General features: G+C 36.3%; 3 protein-coding genes across 9 annotated transcripts; 2 read left to right on the forward strand and 1 right to left on the reverse strand.

The window, feature by feature from the left end:
• Positions 1 to 421: 421 nt before the first annotated feature.
• LOC139811283 (uncharacterized) lies at positions 422 to 3,791 on the forward strand. 4 transcript variants are annotated; one of them, XM_071775463.1, is made up of 3 exons: positions 422 to 774; positions 3,146 to 3,250; positions 3,348 to 3,431. In XM_071775463.1, exons 1-3 carry the CDS (start codon positions 666 to 668, stop codon positions 3,386 to 3,388), a joined length of 255 nt encoding a protein of 84 aa, XP_071631564.1. In that variant the 5' UTR covers positions 422 to 665; the 3' UTR covers positions 3,389 to 3,431. The 4 variants fall into 4 exon arrangements, with proteins under 4 accessions (XP_071631564.1, XP_071631565.1, XP_071631561.1 ...); XM_071775464.1 differs by lacking the exon at positions 3,348 to 3,431 and adding an exon at positions 3,505 to 3,791 and having other exon boundaries at positions 450 to 774; XM_071775460.1 differs by having other exon boundaries at positions 466 to 774; positions 3,122 to 3,250.
• A 191-nt stretch (positions 3,792 to 3,982) lies between these two features.
• Rept (RuvB-like helicase 2 rept) lies at positions 3,983 to 6,449 on the reverse strand. Its single transcript, XM_071775459.1, has 7 exons — positions 6,294 to 6,449; positions 5,775 to 5,882; positions 5,245 to 5,679; positions 4,740 to 5,172; positions 4,392 to 4,660; positions 4,208 to 4,313; positions 3,983 to 4,105 (listed from the first exon to the last, which is right to left on the reverse strand). Exons 1-7 carry the CDS (start codon positions 6,297 to 6,299, stop codon positions 4,068 to 4,070), a joined length of 1,395 nt encoding a protein of 464 aa, XP_071631560.1. The 5' UTR covers positions 6,300 to 6,449; the 3' UTR covers positions 3,983 to 4,067.
• Positions 6,450 to 8,249: 1,800 nt separating this feature from the next.
• On the forward strand, positions 8,250 to 20,973 carry Wdr33 (WD repeat domain 33). 4 transcript variants are annotated; one of them, XM_071774774.1, is made up of 11 exons: positions 8,250 to 8,399; positions 8,493 to 8,673; positions 8,926 to 9,024; positions 13,695 to 14,148; positions 14,229 to 14,498; positions 14,847 to 14,998; positions 17,328 to 17,425; positions 17,592 to 17,952; positions 18,092 to 18,303; positions 18,414 to 18,749; positions 18,853 to 20,973. In XM_071774774.1, exons 4-11 carry the CDS (start codon positions 13,825 to 13,827, stop codon positions 20,271 to 20,273), a joined length of 3,174 nt encoding a protein of 1,057 aa, XP_071630875.1. In that variant the 5' UTR covers positions 8,250 to 8,399; positions 8,493 to 8,673; positions 8,926 to 9,024; positions 13,695 to 13,824; the 3' UTR covers positions 20,274 to 20,973. The 4 variants fall into 4 exon arrangements, with proteins under 4 accessions (XP_071630875.1, XP_071630876.1, XP_071630874.1 ...); XM_071774775.1 differs by lacking the exons at positions 8,250 to 8,399; positions 8,493 to 8,673; positions 8,926 to 9,024 and adding an exon at positions 12,612 to 12,927; XM_071774773.1 differs by lacking the exons at positions 8,250 to 8,399; positions 8,493 to 8,673; positions 8,926 to 9,024 and adding an exon at positions 12,613 to 13,131.
• Positions 20,974 to 21,105: the final 132 nt, after the last annotated feature.

The raw sequence follows: 21,105 nt of genomic DNA on the forward strand, positions 1-21,105 counted from the left end.
AATGCAAAAGACAAAAAAGAATAAGATCTTTCGAAATATCCGAAAAAAGTAGAAAACATTTTTTTTAAAGAAAATAAATCTCTTTCAATTTGCAACGTGAAAAGGTAGTTGAAGATCGATTTGGATCAACGAACGTGCAGCGACACGGCGACGGCGACGGCGACGGCGACGCGGGCACAAAAGTCTAACTTTCATGCGTTCTCTCACGCGAGAGAGAAGAGCGAAAGGTACGTGAGATTGAGATCCCCCCATTCCCCCCAGATACAGATCCATTGCTCCTACTCTTTTCTTTTTTTTTATTGTAAGTTTTTTTTCATCTCTTCCTCGTCATAACTATCCCAGCGTGTGTCGCGACACGCGTTGGCTAAAGCGTAAAACGCGCGATGAGGGATTTACTACAATCGCAGAACCGCGATCTCTCCCACGGATTGCGTCAATTTCCTTATCGTCACAGTTTCCCCACTCGCGGCAAGTGTTTTCATTTACTTCGGTCCATGGTGAGAACGAGCACCGAACGTCGAACGCCTGAGCGTAGTAGTATCGAATCGGATATCGCCGCGCGAGGTGTTTTTCGCGACCGAATCTGCGCGCGTAGGATCTTTTCGAAGGATTCTCTGACAGGATCTTGACAGTTGACAGCCGACCGCGGCCGCGGCGAGACAGGCATGAGGACCTTTTGGACCGTCGTCCTCCTTTGCGTCATCGCCGTGATCGTTGCGGTGCACGCCAAGCCCACGATTTACAAGAGGAACGAGGACAATGTATACGAACCAGGTAAGCGAAGGATTTGCGGTTCATTCAGATGCACGTCGCAAATAAATTTAAATATTCTTCTGAATTTAAGTATTATTCTTTTCGCTTAAAAGAAAGAAAGAAATAAATATTGTGCGTTAGTGTGTGTGTATCTTTGAATATTTCTTGCCAAATCTTAACTCTCGTTAGCGCGCAAGGAATAACGATATGTCGCGATACCCATACGTGTACACGTCGCATATTTTATCTGATGCATCCATCATCCATCTACAGATCTACATACACACTCTTAAAGCAAGAATAAAAAACGGATTGTTTTTCCACCCTCTGCATTAGAAATTGCACGCAGACGAAATTGTCCCACGAGGCGGGTGAATCTTCTAACGGCTTTGGCATCTATATAATTGGCGATTCTGGCGTGTATTTATCTTGGACAAAAATGAAAAAAAAAAACCTTTTATTTTGCGATTTTCTATGGTGAAATACACGTCAGAAATAGCTGATAGAATATAAGCTTCGTCTCGCACACGACACATCCAAGTGTCAGCGCGATGTATGTACATATATAATAACGATGTCTTGACAGTGTTTGACAAATTTATTTCAATTTGAAAATATATTTTGCTTTTTTCCGAATTATAGAACTTAACTAACGTACGAAAAGATTTCCACCAAAAACTTTCGCCATATAATTACGAGGATTTAATTAACAAGCGATTGCACGCTTTTTCTCTCGTGAGAGCTGCACTCATTTCTCCATACAAACATTAATCGCATCTCATGCATCTTGACGAAAAATAAACGTCAAGAAAAAGGAAAGATCCGAGGCGAAATGTTACTGACCATATAAAGAGCGATCTCTCTCTCTCCTCGCTCTCTCGAATTCCGAATTTGCGCGAACAGATATTCGACAGGTGAGAGGAACGGGACGATGACGTCAACCAAGAAAGCGCGTAGGTCTCGATTAACGAGGTCTACACGTATGCACATACATATATCGCACCTTTTCGACGCGAAATATTCGTCGTTAATGACGATCTCATTATTCCTGTGCGTTTTCTAAGCTGTATTCTTGGATTTTCCGATTTCGTGAAATTTTTCACATGTGTGTGTCGCTGCACGAACGAGCGCAGCGATACCTTTTCTAATCGGAGCTTGCCTTATTGCCGTCGCCGTCGCCGCGAGTGCGGAGCGGTAGGAAAGGCGAATCGCTAAATAAAGAAAACGCCCACGCATAGAAGGTGTTAATAGAAGTTACATATATGTAACTACACGTGTCCTTGAATTGTCGTTACAGCTTACAGCGCGAGAGAGGGATGAAGGGAAGGGAGGGGGGGGGGGGTAGAAACGATGCGTTTCTCGCGGCAACCAAGCGCATTGCAATCGTCGGCGCGTCGCTCGAGTGAACAATTCGAAGGGATTTCTCTTGATAGAACTACTCTGTGTAGTAGGTGCATGTACATACATTTGAATACAATGCACATTGTGGTATACGCAAACGAGATCTAGGCAATGTAGATCATATGATGCGCGAATGCCAGCCAAGATATATATTATATGAAATGCATGACCGTTACGTCGCTCGTTCGCACATACCGCGATGCTGCAATTAAAATCAATGTAGATATTCAATTTCAAATAGCTCTCAATTACGCAAACACCATATGCGATCGCTGTAGACGCATATTGACATTTGCTGTTTCGTCTTGACATTCGCGTCGTTCAATTTTCGATGTCTCAACTTTCTACTTTTTCTTGCATGCAACTTTCACCATACCTGGACCACTTGTTTTGCATCTATATCGATTATTGATAATGATAACCGACAAAAAAATACAAATTACGTTATCGAGAATTGATAATATAGTGACCTGATCTACTATAAATAACTAAATCACACTACACAGTCGAGTATATATTGATAATAACTTCGAACAATTATATTATCGAGATAAATGTGTGCGTGTAAAAATGTTTTTAGAAATATATTTCAGATTATTTTTTAATTTTGCGATTCGAAATTTCGGATTCTCAGAATTATAATTCTTAAGAATTATAGATAGCATGTACAACTTCTTTACCGGTTATATTCTCCTGATACTTTTTCGATTTTCGGCGCGATACGAAATCTGGAAATTGGAATTCGTGCAATTGCGATTCTTGGAAGTGTGAAAATTTCTTTGAATTTTAGATATAAATGTCATCGCTTTGCTTATTATTCTCCTAATAGTACGCTTTATTGATGTTGTCATGATTGTCGTTATCAAAATGTAATCGAACAATTCTTAGATATAGTTCCTTTTTCTTATATGTATACGTATACATAAATACTTAATTAATAATCATAAACACATTATTTTTCTTCCAGTAATGGTACCCGTTTCATCCACAGTAATTCCATTGCCCGTGTACAAAGTTGGCTACGGCTTAGGCTTCATATCGAAAGATAAGAAGGCCCAATCGTTCAAACCGGAAGGTGGCATAAAATTGATTACGAGTAAGTATAACTTAATATACATGTAGTTTAAATAAAATGACATCTTGTTTTCACAGTAAACTCTTTTTCGTAACTTTCTCTTTTTTTTTCTTATCAGCAGATCGCGACGCGTGGGTATACGTGAGCTCAATTGTGTAAAATATATATCTTAAATGTTACGTGAATAGGGTACACGGTTGCACCAATTTTTTACACGATTCATGTAAGCGATATTCTACGTAATCGTTGTAATTAATATTGATTTCTTTTTCTAGTCAACAAGATCCAAGAAAAGAAGATCTAATACAGATGTAAGTGCTCTAAATTATGTCAATATTTATCGGAGGCGTACATCTTCGGAGAATAGAGTTAGAAATAGCGCTGCGTTCTATTACTTATCACATCAACTTCCTGCGCCTGTATCATTCAGCAGTTATCTAATTATCGATTAAGAAGCTCTACACCAAAAAAATAGACCTCTATAAATGTTAATTAAATTACTTTTATCATCGAAAATATGTATTGTTGTCTCTAAGATATTAAATCAAAATCAATAAGCAGAGTTACACATTGTAAGTACAAAATTACTTATCTATATATCTATCTTACTGACTATGACCTAAGACGTTTAAAAATTTACCCAAGAGATAGAGAATAATGCAAAATATTAACATTTTTTATACTTAATTAATTAAAAATAATATTTGTGATAAGTATTATAAGAGTGACAGAGAGAAGAATACGTATTTCAACTATCCTTACATTACAAATTTTTATTGTAATTAATTTTTATAACTTATAACTTAATTAAAAAAAAAATATTTTTGTATCTCTACAATTATGAAGAAACGTCCATGTTGTCTTCAGCTGAAGCAGCTGAAACAATTGAAAATTAAATATTTAAATTTTAGTCACATATAAATTACACATAAATTATATACACAGTATATACACAATAATTAAAATGGTAAAACTTACGAAATTCATTGAACATAAAATCATCTTGATATTCCTTGAGAAATTGCGTAGATCTATTTTCATCGAGAAATAGAGAGTAGACACGTTTCACATCCTCGATACTGACCTATGTACAATTGAAAATATTACAATAGTATTACCGAACGTATTATCGACGACAGATTGTATCGCCTATCCTACATACTTCCGTAGTTTTTCTTCGACGGCTGACAAGAGAAGCCGTCGTAATTAACTGTATCGCGTATCTCAGCGATGTTTCCAAAGCGATCCTCGTTAACACAGTCAGAGCATCGTCAGCCATTTCGCAGTCTTCCTCTTCGCATCTTATTTTCAAGATTTCCTTCAATTCCTTCTCTTGGTACGGACTCGTTGGGACGATAATCATACGATCCAACAAGTCAATCGGAATACCATGAGGACTCTTATAATTTGTCCCTCTGATTCTCGTGATACCTACGTAATTGTTAAATAACGATTGTTAAATAACAGTTGTGTAATAATAATATAGTTATTTGCGCATTCGTATCTATACCTCTATTTGTTGCCATAATTACAACTGGAGCCATTTCATTCTCCAATGCTCGATTTAAAAATGAGAAACATTCGATATCCAACATGTGTACTTCATCGATAAAGAGTACACCAGGGACTATTTCTGCCTTGCCTTCTTCCCGCCATTCCGCGACTTTCGCGTTTATTTGATCTCGCACTTCCGATTTTATCTCTCCGGTATCTCCGGAGAATAATGCTAAAAAGCCATGCGTTCTGCTGTTTATCACATCAACTTCATGCAACGTCACGGTGTGCACGACTTCCTTGCGTTTCTGCAATTCACCTTCTGGACATTGAACGAAACGCGTTTGCGAACCTGTCGCGTCGTAATCTCGAGCTCTGGTGAAAGATCGTCCAAGTCTATTGATCTTTCCCGTGGCTTTGTCAATCGTTATGACATCACCAGCCTGTACCTAAAAATGATAAAAATTTTAATACAACGTTAAACAAGACGTTGATCTATTTAAATATGTAAGTAAACTAACTTTTTCTTTCATTAAGCAATCAATCATTTTGTTTCCTAAATCATAAATTGTTTCCATCTCGGTAGTCTTCAATGTCAATTTGCCAACTTTTACTCCAATTCCAGTTGCTGGCCTGTCAACTTGAATCTCCACTACTTCGCCCTCTATGATTTCTGTCTCCTCTTTTATTCTGACTCCGATAGACTTCCTGATAGCTTGAGTTAAGGCTTCCGTTTTACTCATCTCTAAAGAGTAAATTTCAGAACCAGCCATTGCCGTGAAAGGAGTATCCGCACCCAAAGCTTGTGCCATTCCCATAGCAATAGCGGTTTTTCCTGTGCCAGGTTGTCCAGCCAAGAGAATTGCACGACCTGCTATTTTACTCTCCTTAATCATCTCCATGACAACGCCGACAGCTCGACGTGCCGTGAGCTGGCCAACCATGCCTTGAGAGACCTAACAGAGTAACAAAAATGTTAATTCTTATCATTTGTATCATTTGTATTTAAAAATATCAATAACATTATTTGGAAGAAACGCTAGATAATTACATTGCGAGGCTCTAAACTATCATTCAATCCTAAACCTCTGATATGGGAATGGGCACCGATACGCTCTATCTTAGTGATCTCACGAACTTCTTGCACATTGGTAACAATCTGGAAGAAAAGATAATAATTGAACGCATAGTGGGCGCTTTAATATCTGCATATCGCACAATTCATAAGTAATTGCAGTAAAATGGATCAAACAATTGGTTGCTATGTCAACCCATATGAAGCACAAAATTATACCGGTAAATATCTATGCTTTCTTTTATAAAACCAATATAATAATTTTATAAAAACAACATATATATATAAACAATATATAAATACAAAGCACAACAGAAATAAAGCTCTATTTTGTACGTATATATGTATATGTTAAGAGCTATGTACAGGTTAATCGGCATTTTTGCTGTAATAATGTTATAAAATTATAAGAGGATTATAGGAGGAGAGAACGAATTATCTTTCATATAGACAAATGTACTTATGGCAGATATAATTAACGAAGAAATCTCTTACCGCCATGCTTAATAATAATGCTGTTTCGCAAATGCAAAACGGTACGATGCGAGGTACGACCAAATACGACCAATTGCAATGTGGCGAACCACCGCGTCAACCGCAAACAACCACGAGCCACGAGGCGCGAAACCGTTATACCATTCTGACCATTCTGACCATTCTGACCTCTGGTTAGTGGAGTATTTGTCGATACTAATACTATTCCCTAGTCAATGAGCGGTTTATTATTAAAATTGTCCAAACCGACTGAAATAATAATGTAAAGACATTAATAATATTAAATTCGCAAATGCAATGTTATACAAATTTTGTTATTTTATATATTATTAAATATTGAAAAAAGTGACAAAATCAAATTTATTAAACGCTCATTTGATCTAATTATTGACGAGTGGGATCCGATTGCCCACGTCGTCGTCGTCGTCGTCGTCGTCGTCGTCGTCAATTGGCTGATTTGAAGTAAAAATATCTGATTGGCTGTCCAGTGGAAAAACTCTAGGCACCGGGGGCTGTGAGTGCCTGTGATCAATCGCAACGTGGTTAAGGGTCGACAGGAGTAACACTACCGACCTCTGTCGGGTTGCTTAGCTGCGAGTCCGTATTTTATTTATTATAAATTTTTTAAGAGCCAAAATGGAAAATCCGGCTCTGTACCAGCTTGCGGCTGATCTTACTGATTAAAACGAGCATAAGTTTAATGAGATTCGTTAATTAATTTGGCTAAAATTTGGGATAACCTTTTCTAAGCAGCTTTTTCAGGCTTGCTTAGAGCTGCAAGCTCTAAGCAAGCCTGCAAAGCTGCTTAGGAACGGTTTGTCCCAAATTTTAGCCAAATTAATTAACGAATCTCATTAAACTTATGCTCGTTTTAATCAGTAAGATCAGCCGCAAGCTGGTACAGAGCCGGATTTTCCATTTTGGCTCTTAAAAAATTTATAATAAATAAAATACGGACTCGCAGCTAAGCAACCCGACAGAGGTCGGTAGTGTTACTCCTGTCGACCCTTAAGGGGATCCTAAAGTGAAGGCTGAACTTCCTCGACGTCGGTAATGTCAACATATCTAATTCTGTTTTCTTGTCATATATCTATATCTGTCCTTGTCTAACGAGAGGCATCTGTCTTTGTTCGATTACTGCGCCATCTCTTGCCACACGCAATATTGCTTATCCTGTCAACCTGAATGTGCTTTTGCACATATAAAAAGTTATATAAAGTAATCTTTTTTTCTAGGTTTTCAATCTTAGATCTAATTGCACGATATTGTTCTTAAATGTTGTCCCTAGGTCATGCCGGTCTAATTTTGTGGATATTTATCGTGGAATTTTTGTACAAAGCAAATATTGTCGTCACGTATACCAAAAATTAACAAAAATATTAATTTTTTTTCGTTTTCGATATAAATTTGACCACCATGACCTAGATTTTGATGCATACTTTAATTCTAGACAAGAATTTTACATTTCTATAAAGTCAATTAAAAGATTAGTGCTAAGAAAAAAAACCGGTATTACAGACGGCTTTAGGATCCCCTTAAGCCCGGTGTCCACGATGCAAGAACTGTGTCCAAGTTTCGGTTTAAGCCAATGAAACTGCTACTTTTCTGTAAGAGCTGCAAGTTTATTGGCTTAAATCGAAACTTGGACACAGTTCTTGCATCGTGGACACCGGGCTTTAAACGGGATGCTTCCGTTCGAGACTAGAGCCACCTTGGAATTTGGAATTATGCTCTCTCTCACGTCGCACAGGCAGGCCCAGGCAGGCCTAAAGGTGCGTTTTCACTCATGTCGAGATGTAGGCGACATCATATATCGGAGTCGCCGACATCGTATATCGTAGCCATGAAGTAGTATAAGGAGACATGACTAGATAGTGTCGAGAAGCAAAAGATGGTCACGAAAAATGTTCCGTGTAGAGGGGAGGTTCGCTGAACGGAATAACTTGCAACATTTCGTCGCCATTTTTCCACCAATAAGTTAGAACGAGAGAAAAGTATATTTATTGTTTCATTCTAACTTATTGCACTTGCACTTGCTTGCACTAGTTCAAAAGTGTAATGAAAACGAACAGGTTTTATATGTGCAATATGTGAATCTGTTGATTTGTAAGTATTTCTCTTAATTTTAATATTACATTTTAAAGTAAGTCTAATTAGATTTTTTATCATATGATGTATAAGATTTTTAAAAAATTGCAGATTTTGCTTTAGCTTTTACAACCCAAGTCACAAACTGGAAGCAAATGTGTTTCATCAAAGGAAATTTGTGAAGGTTACTGATGCAACCGCATTTGGTCAACTCGTCCCAAAAGGACTTAAAAATTGTGACCGTATTGTGTCATCTTGTATGACAGAGATCAAGTGCCAGCTTCGTTAAGAGGTAAGGAAGAAGAAGCTTTTATAACCTAAAATTATTTCCATGTAAATTAAATTAACTAATTATTAATATTTAACTTTGAGCAATATTTTTTTTGTTATTAATAATTAGATTTTGTATATTTTCTAAGTGCAAACACACATTAATATAAATAGTATATTTTTACGGTATTAATATTTTCAACTTTTTACTCATAATAGATGTTTTACTTTAGATGTCTCAAGTTTAATGCTCTTAATTTTGATTACATTACAGGTAAAGTAAATTCTGAAAAATGGCCTGTTGCGTTAAAGGATGCAGCAGCAGAGGAGGCAGAAAAGGAGACGAAAAAAAAGTTTGTTTACACCTCGTAAAGTAAGTATTTATATTCAAAGAAGTACTTCGTTTCAAGTTTTTTCTACAGTTAAAATAAAAAACAGTGAAGCCTATAGCACACACGATGCTTTTTTGCCTGCTAAATTGTCTGCAAGCTCTTGTGCTAGCGAATTGGCAGACAAAATAATTATCAACTCTATCTATTGATTCGCTAGCACAGGAGCCGGCAAGTAATAAAGCAGACAAAATAGCATTGTGTGCCATAAGCTTAAGAGTATATTTACTTTAAGCATATTCGTTTATTACTGACAGTTCACTGTCAGTTAAAATAACATAATACCTGATAGGATACTCTTTGTATCGTACAAATATAACAATTTCAGTATCTAATATGAATTGAACTATCGAAATAAATATTACATATTACAATTAAATTTACATTTAAGCTATCTTAATTTCACGATTGTTTCCTTTTTCTTATAATTTATCAACAATTTGTAACAATTAATTTAATTCTTCAATATTTACAATTACAATAAATTTTGAAAGAGAATGAATTTCATCATTTATATAAATATTGACCTGTCCATTTGATAAAAAAGCAATTTTTTTTTTACACTATAATCACTTTCTACTTTTTGGAAACCACAAAACTTTTTATTTCCTCTTGAATAACTCCACTCTGTAGACGGAAGAGTTATCAACTCCAAATTATCTGGCAAATATTTAAAATATATATGTCCATCATTCTTATGTTCCATTGTGTTTTATTCTTATGTTCCTTATGTTTCTCTACTTTTATCCGGGATTCGTCTTTCTGAAATATATTTAATTATATTAATTTTAATTAAGGTAAACGTATTTAAATTATATATTTCATTTTAATTTTAACATTTATTTTTGCTTATTTATAATTATATATACTTACGCGTATTATTACTTATTTTAGTATAGGCCCAATGAAAAACATTTTTATACGTTTATAAAATATTATATTTACTTATGAAACACATTTCTGATATATTTTACATTTATTACCGTATACACGTGTGATCATGTGTTTCTAAAGCCCCTTGCACAATGCCAGGCAACAGGCAATAGGAACAGGAAATAACCAAAAAATCGTTAATTACAACCTAAAAAATTCAAATGCTATGATTGGTTGGCAATAGGCAATAGGCACAGAATTTCCAACGTGACGGAAACTCTGTGTCTATTGCCTGTGTCACTGTTTATTCTGCATTTATACATGATTTCTGATTTCTATTCCCTGTTCCTATTGCCTGTTGTCTGGCATTGTGCAAGGGGCTTAACCTTTTTGTGTCTCAACAGCTGTCACAATTTCAAGATGGCGACGAAATGTTGCAAGCTATTCCGTTCAGCGAACATTCCTCTATACGGAACATTTTTCGTGACCACTTCGTGACTACGGAGTCATGTCTCCTTATACTACTTCATGATCGTAGCCGCCTACGTCGTGTAACGTGGTAGCCTACGTCGTGTAAGATGGTCGCCGACAACGTGTAAAGGCCTTCACACATAAAATGTCGTAAGAGCGTAAAACGTAAGCGTAAGAAAATCGATCAATCCCAATCAAGTATTTTCCCCTACTGGGGTTACGGACAGCACAATACTCGATTGGGATTGGTCGATTTTCTTATGTTTACGTTTTACGTTCTTACGGGATTTTATGTGTGAAGGCCTTAACCATGGTCGCCGATACCATGTAATCATGGTCGCCGTCATCGCCGTTATCGTATATGTATTAACATAGCATATAAGAATTTTGTAAAGTAAAAGTTAATAAAGTAATAAGAGTATTAAAAAAATATTGAAAAATATAAAATATAAAATATAAAATATAAAAAAATATAGAATATATAAAAAATATATATAAATATAAATATAGATATAAATATAAATATAAATATAAATATAAATATAAATATAAATATAAATATAAATATAAATATAAATATAAATATAAATATAAATATAAATATAAATATAAATATAAATATAAATATAAATATAAATATAAATATATAAATAATTTTTTAAAATTAAAAAAGAATAATAAAATGTCGGTAATTGTTTAGGAAGACGAAATTCAGCAGTATTCCTGCGGAGTGTGTGGTGCTAAAAATCTGATCCCTAATGAAGAAAATGAAATCGATCACGAATGCTTAAATGGTCTTTCAGTATCTGTTGATTCAAATTTTGTATGCGTCCACGAATAGGTATATGTATAATAATAATAATATTTAAGGGGGTAGACAACCGGCCTTGACAAGCGAAAAAATAGATTTTTTTTAAGTTAAATATTTAAGAAATAAAGAATTCTGAGTTAAATATTTAAGAAATAAAGAATAAGAATATTTTTAACTCAGAATTCTTTATTTCTTAAATATTTAACTTAAAAAAAATCTATTTTTTCGCTTGTCAAGGCCGGTTGTCTACCCCCTTAAATATTATTATTATTATACATATACCTATTCGTGGACGCATAACAAAATTTGAATCAACAGATACTGAAAGACCATTTAAGCGTGATCGATTTCATTTTCTTCATTAGGGATCAGATTTTTAGCACCACACACTCCGCAGGAATACTGCTGAATTTCGTCTTCCTAAACAATTACCGACATTTTATTATTCTTTTTTAATTTTAAAAAATTATTTATATATTTATATTTATATTTATATTTATATTTATATTTATATTTATATTTATATTTATATTTATATTTATATTTATATTTATATCTATATTTATATTTATATATATTTATTACGCTTTACAGATTTACTTTTTTACTTACGCTTGTCCTTTCCATATTTTTTATATTTTTTATATTCTATATTTTTTTATATTTTATATTTTATATTTTTCAATACTTTTTTAATACTCTTATTACTTTATTAACTTTTACTTTACAAAATTCTTATATGCTATGTTAATACATATACGATAACGGCGATGACGGCGACCATGATTACATGGTATCGGCGACCATGTTACACGTTGTCGGCGACCATCTTACACGACGTAGGCTACCACGTTACACGACGTAGGCGGCTACGATATACGATGTCGGCGACTCCGATATATGATGTCGCCTACATCTCGACATGAGTGAAAACGCACCTTAAGCCTAGCATGCAATCACGCATTCCAGTTATGCTGGGTCTACAATGCGAGTCATAAAGTTGTGAGTCGCAAGAATTGACCAATCACAGTCGATTATTCTCCTCAAATTTGACTGTGATTAGTCAATTCTTGCGACTCACGACTTTGCGACTCGCATTGTAGACCCAGCATTAGTATTTTCAGTGGAATAGAGGATAGACGTGACGGGGGGACATGTAATAGCGTTCGATATCCAATAGAAAGTTTAATTTCCAGAGATCGAGGCATTGTTACTAGAGTCCCTAGAAATCGTAGTCTCCTATTGGATTTCGTTCGATCAACGACATAGGGTGTGTTTCTTTTTTACTGCCAGTACTGAAAATCTATAGTATACGTGACGCAAACTATAGATTTTCAGTACTGGCAGTAAAAAAGGAACACAGGGATATTACCAATCAAGAAATTGCAAAGTTTCTTCACAGTCATAAAAACGGAAGTCATACCGCGGCGGAAGTGACGGTCGCGGCCCCGCGGCCGCGCAGCGGATGTCATCGCCCAAGAGAGAGAGAGAGTAATGGCGTCCGCGGCGAGCGCACGATACTCTCGCGGTTCGTCTCGTCGTTTGTCGCACCGCGAGCTGAATGTTGAAGCGAAACTGGCTTGGCCTTAGCTTTCAACATTTCATCGCGAGAGCGCTCTCTCTCTCTCTTCTAGTTTAGAATCGACCGCGTCTATCCACAAACGAAGCCCGAGAACCCTTCGAGACGATACGAGGATCGGCGAAAGCGTGGCAGTCGAGCTGGTGGTTGTGTGTACGTTTTCCACGTTCTTCACGTCGTCAACGAAAAGAACGTGACTTCGACTTTCGAAACGTTCGTCGATTCGGCGCGATAATCCCGGTTGTCAACTCTAATCGATCGATAATAAAATAATGGACTGAGAATTTTTGGAACCGCACATTTCGTCGTACATCGTTGTCCTATCCTGTGTGCTACATATATGGAGTAACGTGACGTGTACATATCGTTTTCATCATTCTTGCTCGATTATTCGATTTATAATTATTGGAAAAAATTGATTCTATTTTTTTCTTATCAATAGAAATCTAATTTTTATAATTGAGTCAATGCATGGTTCAAAGAATGCCGATGTAGATTTTTCTCGCGAAAGCATCTTTTTCTGCAAAATCATATAACTATAAACGACAAACTGGAGTAATTTTAGTGAGCAGTGGAAAGAGTAAATTAATAAAGAATATGTATAATATAATTTATGTTTAGTGTTTAATATTATTTCTAATTTAATTTTTAATTTGACTTAATTATTTCATCTAAATACTTATAATTTAATAGAATTGATTGCTGAAAATTTTAAATACACCAAATTGTCAACTAATAGTTTTATTTTATTATGCTTAAAAAAGGAATGTAAGATGTTTTAAATGGCATGATATAATTAAATCTATAAGCAAATAAATATAATTCCTTGTTTGAATTGGCATATTGTCGTCTTGGAGTTTTTTTGTTATTACAGTATATTTTATATAAAGATTAATATAATTTTTATACTTTTTTTACAGGGTTCTTTACCAGGATGGATCTATCGACCGGCCATAGAGCTGTTACCGTCATGAAATATGTTTGACCCTTGTTGTCCGTTCAAATTGGACAACGTTTAATTCAAATTGCTTGTATTTATATCCTCTCATAATGTCTGCAAATACTCAATTTGCGAATCCGCCGCCGGCCGTAAGCTTACCCAACATGTCCGTGCCGCCACCCACGACTCCAAACTTGTCGGCACCACCACCAAATTTAACTACCATAAATACATCGGGAAGCTATCAGCATCGATATGCAAACCATAGAGAGGGCAATCGCGGTTTTTTCAAACCATTTAGACCTTATCACGCTCCAAAAATTGTCGCTGGGGGACAAGATACTCTACAAGATGAATTTGATGGGAAGAGACTCAGGAAATCAGTTATGCGAAAGACTGTTGATTACAACTCTGCCATCATTAAAAGCTTAGAAGTAAGCATATATAAATGACGTTGTAGATTTATTAAAATAATATTTTCCGAGATCGTGTCTAAACTCGTGAATTTTTACAGAATCGAGTATGGCAGCGGGACTATAGGGATCGTCGCGCGCTTCAGCCAGATGTAATATATTATCCCGATTTACTCCCTCCACCAAGTTATATTGACAATCCAATAAATGCAGTTACCACGAGGTTCGTAAAAACGGCTACCAATAAAATGCGTTGTCCGATTTTTTGTATGGCTTGGACACCAGAGGGTAGACGTCTCGTCACTGGCGCTTCGAGTGGAGAATTTACTTTGTGGAATGGCCTTACTTTCAATTTTGAAACTATTCTGCAGGTATATTTTATGTTATACGTATTGTATGTAGTTTAGAATTAATTTATATTAGGTTTTGCTCTCGAAGGCAATTGAAAGGCAACGACTTTCTTATTATATTTATACGTATTATATGTATATAGCAATTTTAAATGTTATTTTATCATATTGAGATATCTCGAAATATAAAACCTTGCAATCGCGATCGCAATTTCTAACTCTGAATTTCCTACAAAATATGGATGTTAATTTGCTGTAAACTGTAAAGGTTAATTATATAGTTTATTTATTTTTGTTATTACATATTACAAAACACTGATGTGATCTTTAAGAAAAGCTTTGACAAGAGAAATTAATTTTTCTGTTTAGGCACACGACAGCCCGGTCAGGACAATGGTATGGTCACACAATGAAAGCTGGATGGTAACAGGGGACCACGCGGGCTACGTGAAATATTGGCAGAGCAACATGAACAATGTCAAGATGTTTCAAGCGCACAAAGAAGCGATTAGAGGACTCAGGTATATCATCCACCACACTAGTCCTTACGTCTCTTGCGTCACTGTTGCCGATGATCGGTCCATCCTTGCCGTAGTTAGGATATCGGACGTGACTCTTCTTCTCTTCCTTTTCTGGTTTTGTGCCTTTTCTGGCAGAGCAATAGCGATTCTTGTATGGGTACACAGGTGATTTTAACAAGTCTCGATATAAAACATTGGATAGAATATAATGAAATATAACATTCGTCGTGAAACGTGGAATGAACCATGTTCACAATAATGCTAATTGTTAAATCCCTTCAAATCAAATTCGTGTAAAAAAAGTTTCGATATCTTTTGCCGAATTAGAAGATTTTCTGAATGGAGTAGTTCCCGTAAAATGTTTTCGATATAATTTGTGGCAAATTATATTTTTAAAGCAATAAATCTAAAAATAAACTCAATTTGCAAAGCTGATAAATATAAGTAAATATTTTTACCCCGTTTTTTATCGCGACATAGAAATCAATACAAGGACGGTGTACATTTTTTGCGTACATATATGCGCGTATCGACATAATTTATGATTTGTATTTGTAGAGTCCTGGGGACCTAACTCTCGATTAACTAATTACTCCATATAGTATCGATAATGCGCTCATCACACAAAGTGGCACAAATTTTAAATTAAGTTATTATAATGCTATTAGGTCCTTATGGCTCTCGTTTTAAGCTGTTTATGTGGCTAGATTATTTATTCGGCAAAGATGTATGCTTTAGATAAATAAAAGAAAAAAGAAAAATATATGATATATATATATACATATATGGCAATACCTAATCGAGATTCCCATATAATGATAAATAAAAGATGAAATATCCTGTGTCCTTCTTTATATCATTTAAGTTTCAATAAAGTTAAATAAAGACATTATTATTGCATGGCTATGAAAATAAAATATTTTATCTTTAGTTTTATGTGTCACTTGTGCCCTTTCGCAGACGAGAGAGAGAGAGAGAGAGAGAGAGAGAGAGAGAGAGAGAGAGAGAGAGAGAGAGAGCGAGAGAGAGAAAGCGTAACAGACAAATATAAGACATAATTCATGTACACTTCGGACATTTTTTTGTGCAATAAACATTAAATTTTGAAAACAATATTGCTCTTAATACATCACTCGGTAGTCATGTGGCATCAAAAATCAATCTTAGTTTTATCAAGATGAAACTGTTTTACTTCCGATAAATAATGGGTTTTTACTTGAGTGCCAGATATGACTGTCGCGGATGGTTTTTTGTTTATTTACAATATATATTTATACATATAAAGGTTCCTTTTTTATTGCTGATCTCTGTCTATTCCTCACAATGACGTATTCATAAGATTCGGTTATATATGTTTTCTATTACATCTGTTAGTAAAATTCGAGAATATACTTCACTCATATGTGTGCATTGCTCTGTGTACACGTTTGCTAGTATTTTTTTTCTGCCTCTTCACGCATATATTGCTTTCAATATCAGCAACAAATATACAGGGAGAATCATCAAATGGAAGCTACCAACTATTATAAAATGACAACTTGATATACATTTAATTATAATTTACATCTACTCAACATTGATTTATAATTGTGATTTAAGATATATTATGTTAAACGAAAATAAATAAATAAATCGATGCAATTAGAGCATATTTTGAAAAGATTTTTCTTCAAATTACGCATCTGTACACAATTAAAATTTTTTTAAATAAAGGAATCCACAAAGAATGTCAATAATTTCATAACGCGTTTTCTATTTTTTTTTTTCGTGTATACATGCATATATGTTAATATTGCATGCGGTAATTATAATAAAAATAATGGAGGAATCAGTAATAAATGTAGGCAATTGAATGTTTGACTCATATTAAAGACTAGCGAGTTATACCATAACAATGTCCGTAAGATGTATCATGTTTTTCATATCATTTCTTCACAATATATGATAACTACTTTACTACTCTTTCTTATTAGATCTTTCTTCACTTTGCTATACTAAAATAATTTCATTTGTCTGTAAAATGACTTTCAATAAAAATTCATAAATACAACAACTGTATTCATTTTCTTAGCCATTTCAAGATATTAAACTATTATTTGATCTCTTGCTTCTTAAACTGATTATATAAATTTTTTATACGCCACAATGTTGCATTATAATAAACGGTTAATGCTTTTTCAGTATCTCGTAAATTATTTAATAAATTGTTCAAGCTCATTTTTAATTTTTTATTATAAATATTAGCAAATATTAATGCAATTTTTTATTATGTACAATAGGTAACGCAAATTGTTCAAATGTAACTTGTTATTTTTTTTTGGGCGGGTAGTTTCAGTCCAACGGATCACAAATTGGCAACCTGCAGTGATGATGGGACTGTCAGAATTTGGGATTTTCTTCGCTGTCACGAGGAACGAATTCTCAGGGGTATAAATCTTTAATTTCATTTATTAACGTTACATGAAATTTATCATTTTCATCGTTTATTTCATTATACTCAAATAGCTCGGTTTTGACACACTTATTTTTACTCTTTTTATAGATTATATATTTATCATATATATGCATACACTTCATAGTATTCTTTCCACAGGTCATGGTGCGGATGTCAAGTGCGTGCATTGGCATCCACAAAAGAGTCTAGTCATTTCTGGCAGTAAAGACAATCAGCAACCAGTGAAACTTTGGGATCCGAAGACTGGGCAGTCTTTGGCAACTCTGCATGCACATAAGTCGACCGTGATGGATGTCAAGTGGAATGAGAACGGTAACTGGTTGGTGACTGCATCAAGAGATCATCTCTTAAAACTTTTCGACCTCAGGAATCTTAGTCAAGAAGTTCAGACTTTTCGTGGCCATAAAAAAGAGGCGTCCAGCGTCGCGTGGCATCCAAGCCACGAAGGTCTTTTTTGTAGTGGCGGTAGTGACGGTGCCATACTCTTCTGGCACGTTGGGTACATATCATTGCTTTTGCCTGTGATTTTATTTACATAATCGTCTAATTTTATATAATTATTATTATTTTTGTTATTATTTTTCTTAATACTAAATTAATATTGCAGTTAATTGTGTAACTTTTATCTTGAATTCCAGAGCGGACAAGGAAGTGGGAGCGATAGAACAGGCTCACGACAGCATAGTTTGGACATTAGCTTGGCATCCACTGGGACATATTTTGTGTTCTGGCAGTAACGATCACACGTCTAAGTTTTGGACGCGTAACAGACCGGGAGATTTGATGAGAGACAAATACAATCTCAATACATTACCGGCAGGTTCGGCCGGTATCGATGATCACGAAATCGGTACTGAATATTTCATTTTAAAATTATTTTAACGTTATATATGATGAACGTTGTATAAAATTTAATATAAATATTTTTTACTCTAAAATATTCTCTCTCATTTTTCTTAGCTGATGAAGCAGCGGTGATACCTGGTATGGGACCAGAGGACAGAATCAACGCAGATTGTGAATCTGAGGACAAAAACGGTGGAATCCCGGGTCTGGATTTGGATCATGCGGTGGACGAGGGCAAGAAATTCGCCAACAAGAAAGTTCCGTACAGTAAACCGATACCGCGAAATTTCCAAGCGCAGTGGAACGAAATGGAAGCTGAGGATATTGAGCAAGTTGAAGCTCTTAATGCGTTTGTCAATCAATTAATAGAGACAACGCCGGGTGCTGTACCACTAAACGAAGTTACACCCAACGCCATTATATTATATGGGAAAATGATTTCTGTGGAATGTAAGCAGTGCATTTTAATAAAATATATATGATCTATGAGATCACTCTTAAGCACATTGATTTAAAAAAATACGCAATTCTTAAACTCAATTGTATATTTTAGCTGGCTCCAAATTGGCGGAAGCAATCAGTAAAGGGACCGATGCCATAAACAAGTTAGTATTCTCTGGTGAAATAGAAGAACTGCGGGACGTGGTAGGTCCACCGGACAACGTGGACGAGGCCGAGGAGTATCTGCAGGATGACGGCGAGATCGATTATTCTAAAGTACCCGACATAGATTTGCCACCACCCTTGCCCAGCTCTAAATTCGCACAGAATCCGGAGCTGTTGAAATCATTGAATCGTGGCGGCAAGCGCAAGTTCGATCAATTGATCGGCTGGAGCGATGGTGGAGCTAGCGATCGTATATCCAAGATGCATCAACCGGTTTTCGGTGGTGTGATTACGGAGGACTCGCAATCCAGCGACACCGATCTGAGGTTCGGCATTGGCAAGTCAAATCCTCTCGCGGAGAACAATTCCTTCCATAGCGGCCAGGATGAGGATCACAGGAGGAGTCTTCATATCGATCCAACGAGGAGTGGCAATCGCGGTGATGAGGATCTCAGGTTTAACATATCCGCTGGTCCTGGCAGACCCGGCTCGCGCAACGAGTACGATTCGCGCGGCAACAGTTTCGCGGACAAGGATTTTCGCAACATCGGCAGTTTCCTATCGTCCAAGTCTCTGGATGATGATGATTACGACGAGCGGGAACACGATAACGTCGGCGGCCGTTGGGACGATGAGAAGGCTGATGGCTCGCGTGGCAAACTGGACGGCACGTTTGCCAGCAACAGTTTCGACAAGCGTGACAACGGCATAGCGATGGGTCCTGGCGGTATGGGCAACAGTATACATGGTCATATGGTTGGCATGCCCCATCTGCCGAATCATCATAACATGCAAAATATTAATCCCAATATGCCACCGCCGATACCGAGTCTAGTGCCGCATCCCAACATGTCGCAGCATCCTGGCATGCAAGGTAAACCGCATCCTGGTATACCGGGGATGGATGGCCCAATGCCATCACATATGATGCCGCACCATCCGAACATGCATCCGGGTTTTGGTCCCAATGGACCGCCGCCCGGTAGTTTCGGACCCAACTTCCGGCCACCGCCGAACAGCAATTTCGGCCCGAATCACTTTAGACCGAGTCCGATGCTGCCTTTTGGACCGAATCAGGGCCCGCCGCCGTTTGGCAACAGTTTTCAAGGACCGCCCAACTTTCGCGGACCAAACGTCGCCCCGATGAACTTTGACCGACCAGGCTTCGGACCCAATTTCCGCGGCCAAAATCCACAGGGTCAGTTGAACAGTTTCAATTCCAACTTTGGCAACTTTGGCAAGAACGGTCCGAATCGCGGCATGAATCGTGGCGGTGGCGACAGTATGGGCAGGAGTGGCTATAGTAATCGCGGTAGAGGACGTGACAACGATCAATCGAGAGGAGGGAGGGGAAGAGACAATTATTGAAGAGATTTCTCAGAACTGTGCGTGATTATGGATAATGTTCTTATACCTTGGTATAAACAATTTTGCATGAACTGTTGAGTAAAACTTTGGCTCAGTAGGTATATAATATAATATGCCGGCGCGTCCACGAGTGACGATCGCGAACTCTTTTACTCATGTGTGCGAAAGTACCCTATATTCATATTATATTATATATATATGATATAGTGAGTATGATATAGTGAGCTAATGATATAATGAGCTAACGATCGAGCGCTCTATGCTAGATCTACGAGGATCGATTGTACAGAGGGTGAATTAATTAAACTTTCTTTCTTTAGAGGAGAAAGAAGAGAGAGAAAGAGAGAATGAATCGCTGACTCAGATTTGGATTTATTCTGAATTCAGTTGATTTGTGTGGTGCAGTTTGCCACAGAATAAACAGCTTTTTTCGAGATAAACGAAATTGTAACATAATGCATTAAGGATCGACGACACGAATATTATTCCGATAGAAACTGTTCACAAGCTGCCTTGCGAGGAAATTCTTGTTCCGTATATGGAGCTCGACAAATGCGCGTTAATCGCGTCGGATGATGCATAATCCCAGAAGAGATTGAGCACGAATGTACGATTGACTTTGTGTCCGCTGTTTGTCGTCTGAAGGGTGTGAGAGTGCCGGAACAGTCTATCTATTATTAATAAAACGGAATAACATAAAGCATCCTTTGTTTTTGCCCTATTTTCGCTTGTACTATACTAACTGTACGATATACGATATACGATAAACGAGCGAACTCAACTGGGATAATCGTGACATAAAGGACGTAAGGAACAAAGAGTACTTATTTAC

Source organism: Temnothorax longispinosus, chromosome 4 (assembly GCF_030848805.1).
Source record: "Temnothorax longispinosus isolate EJ_2023e chromosome 4, Tlon_JGU_v1, whole genome shotgun sequence".
NCBI classification, from domain to species: Eukaryota; Metazoa; Arthropoda; class Insecta; order Hymenoptera; family Formicidae; genus Temnothorax; species Temnothorax longispinosus.

Bases quoted from the DNA above. Each gene is read 5' to 3' on its own strand.
- Rept (XM_071775459.1), bottom strand. The intron at 5,173-5,244 runs GTTAGTTTACTT...TATCATTTTTAG, and splicing joins ATTGCTTAATGAAAGAAAAA to GTACAGGCTGGTGATGTCAT. The intron at 4,106-4,207 runs GTAAGTTTTACC...CAATTGTTTCAG, and splicing joins TTTTATGTTCAATGAATTTC to CTGCTTCAGCTGAAGACAAC.
- Wdr33 (XM_071774774.1), top strand. From the start codon at position 13,825: ATGTCTGCAAATACTCAATTTGCGAATCCGCCGCCGGCCGTAAGCTTA. The intron at 14,499-14,846 runs GTATATTTTATG...TTTTCTGTTTAG, and splicing joins ATTTTGAAACTATTCTGCAG to GCACACGACAGCCCGGTCAG. The intron at 18,750-18,852 runs GTAAGCAGTGCA...TGTATATTTTAG, and splicing joins GAAAATGATTTCTGTGGAAT to CTGGCTCCAAATTGGCGGAA.
- LOC139811283 (XM_071775460.1), top strand. From the start codon at position 666: ATGAGGACCTTTTGGACCGTCGTCCTCCTTTGCGTCATCGCCGTGATC. The intron at 775-3,121 runs GTAAGCGAAGGA...TTTTTCTTCCAG, and splicing joins GGACAATGTATACGAACCAG to TAATGGTACCCGTTTCATCC. The intron at 3,251-3,347 runs GTAAGTATAACT...TTTTCTTATCAG, and splicing joins TGGCATAAAATTGATTACGA to CAGATCGCGACGCGTGGGTA.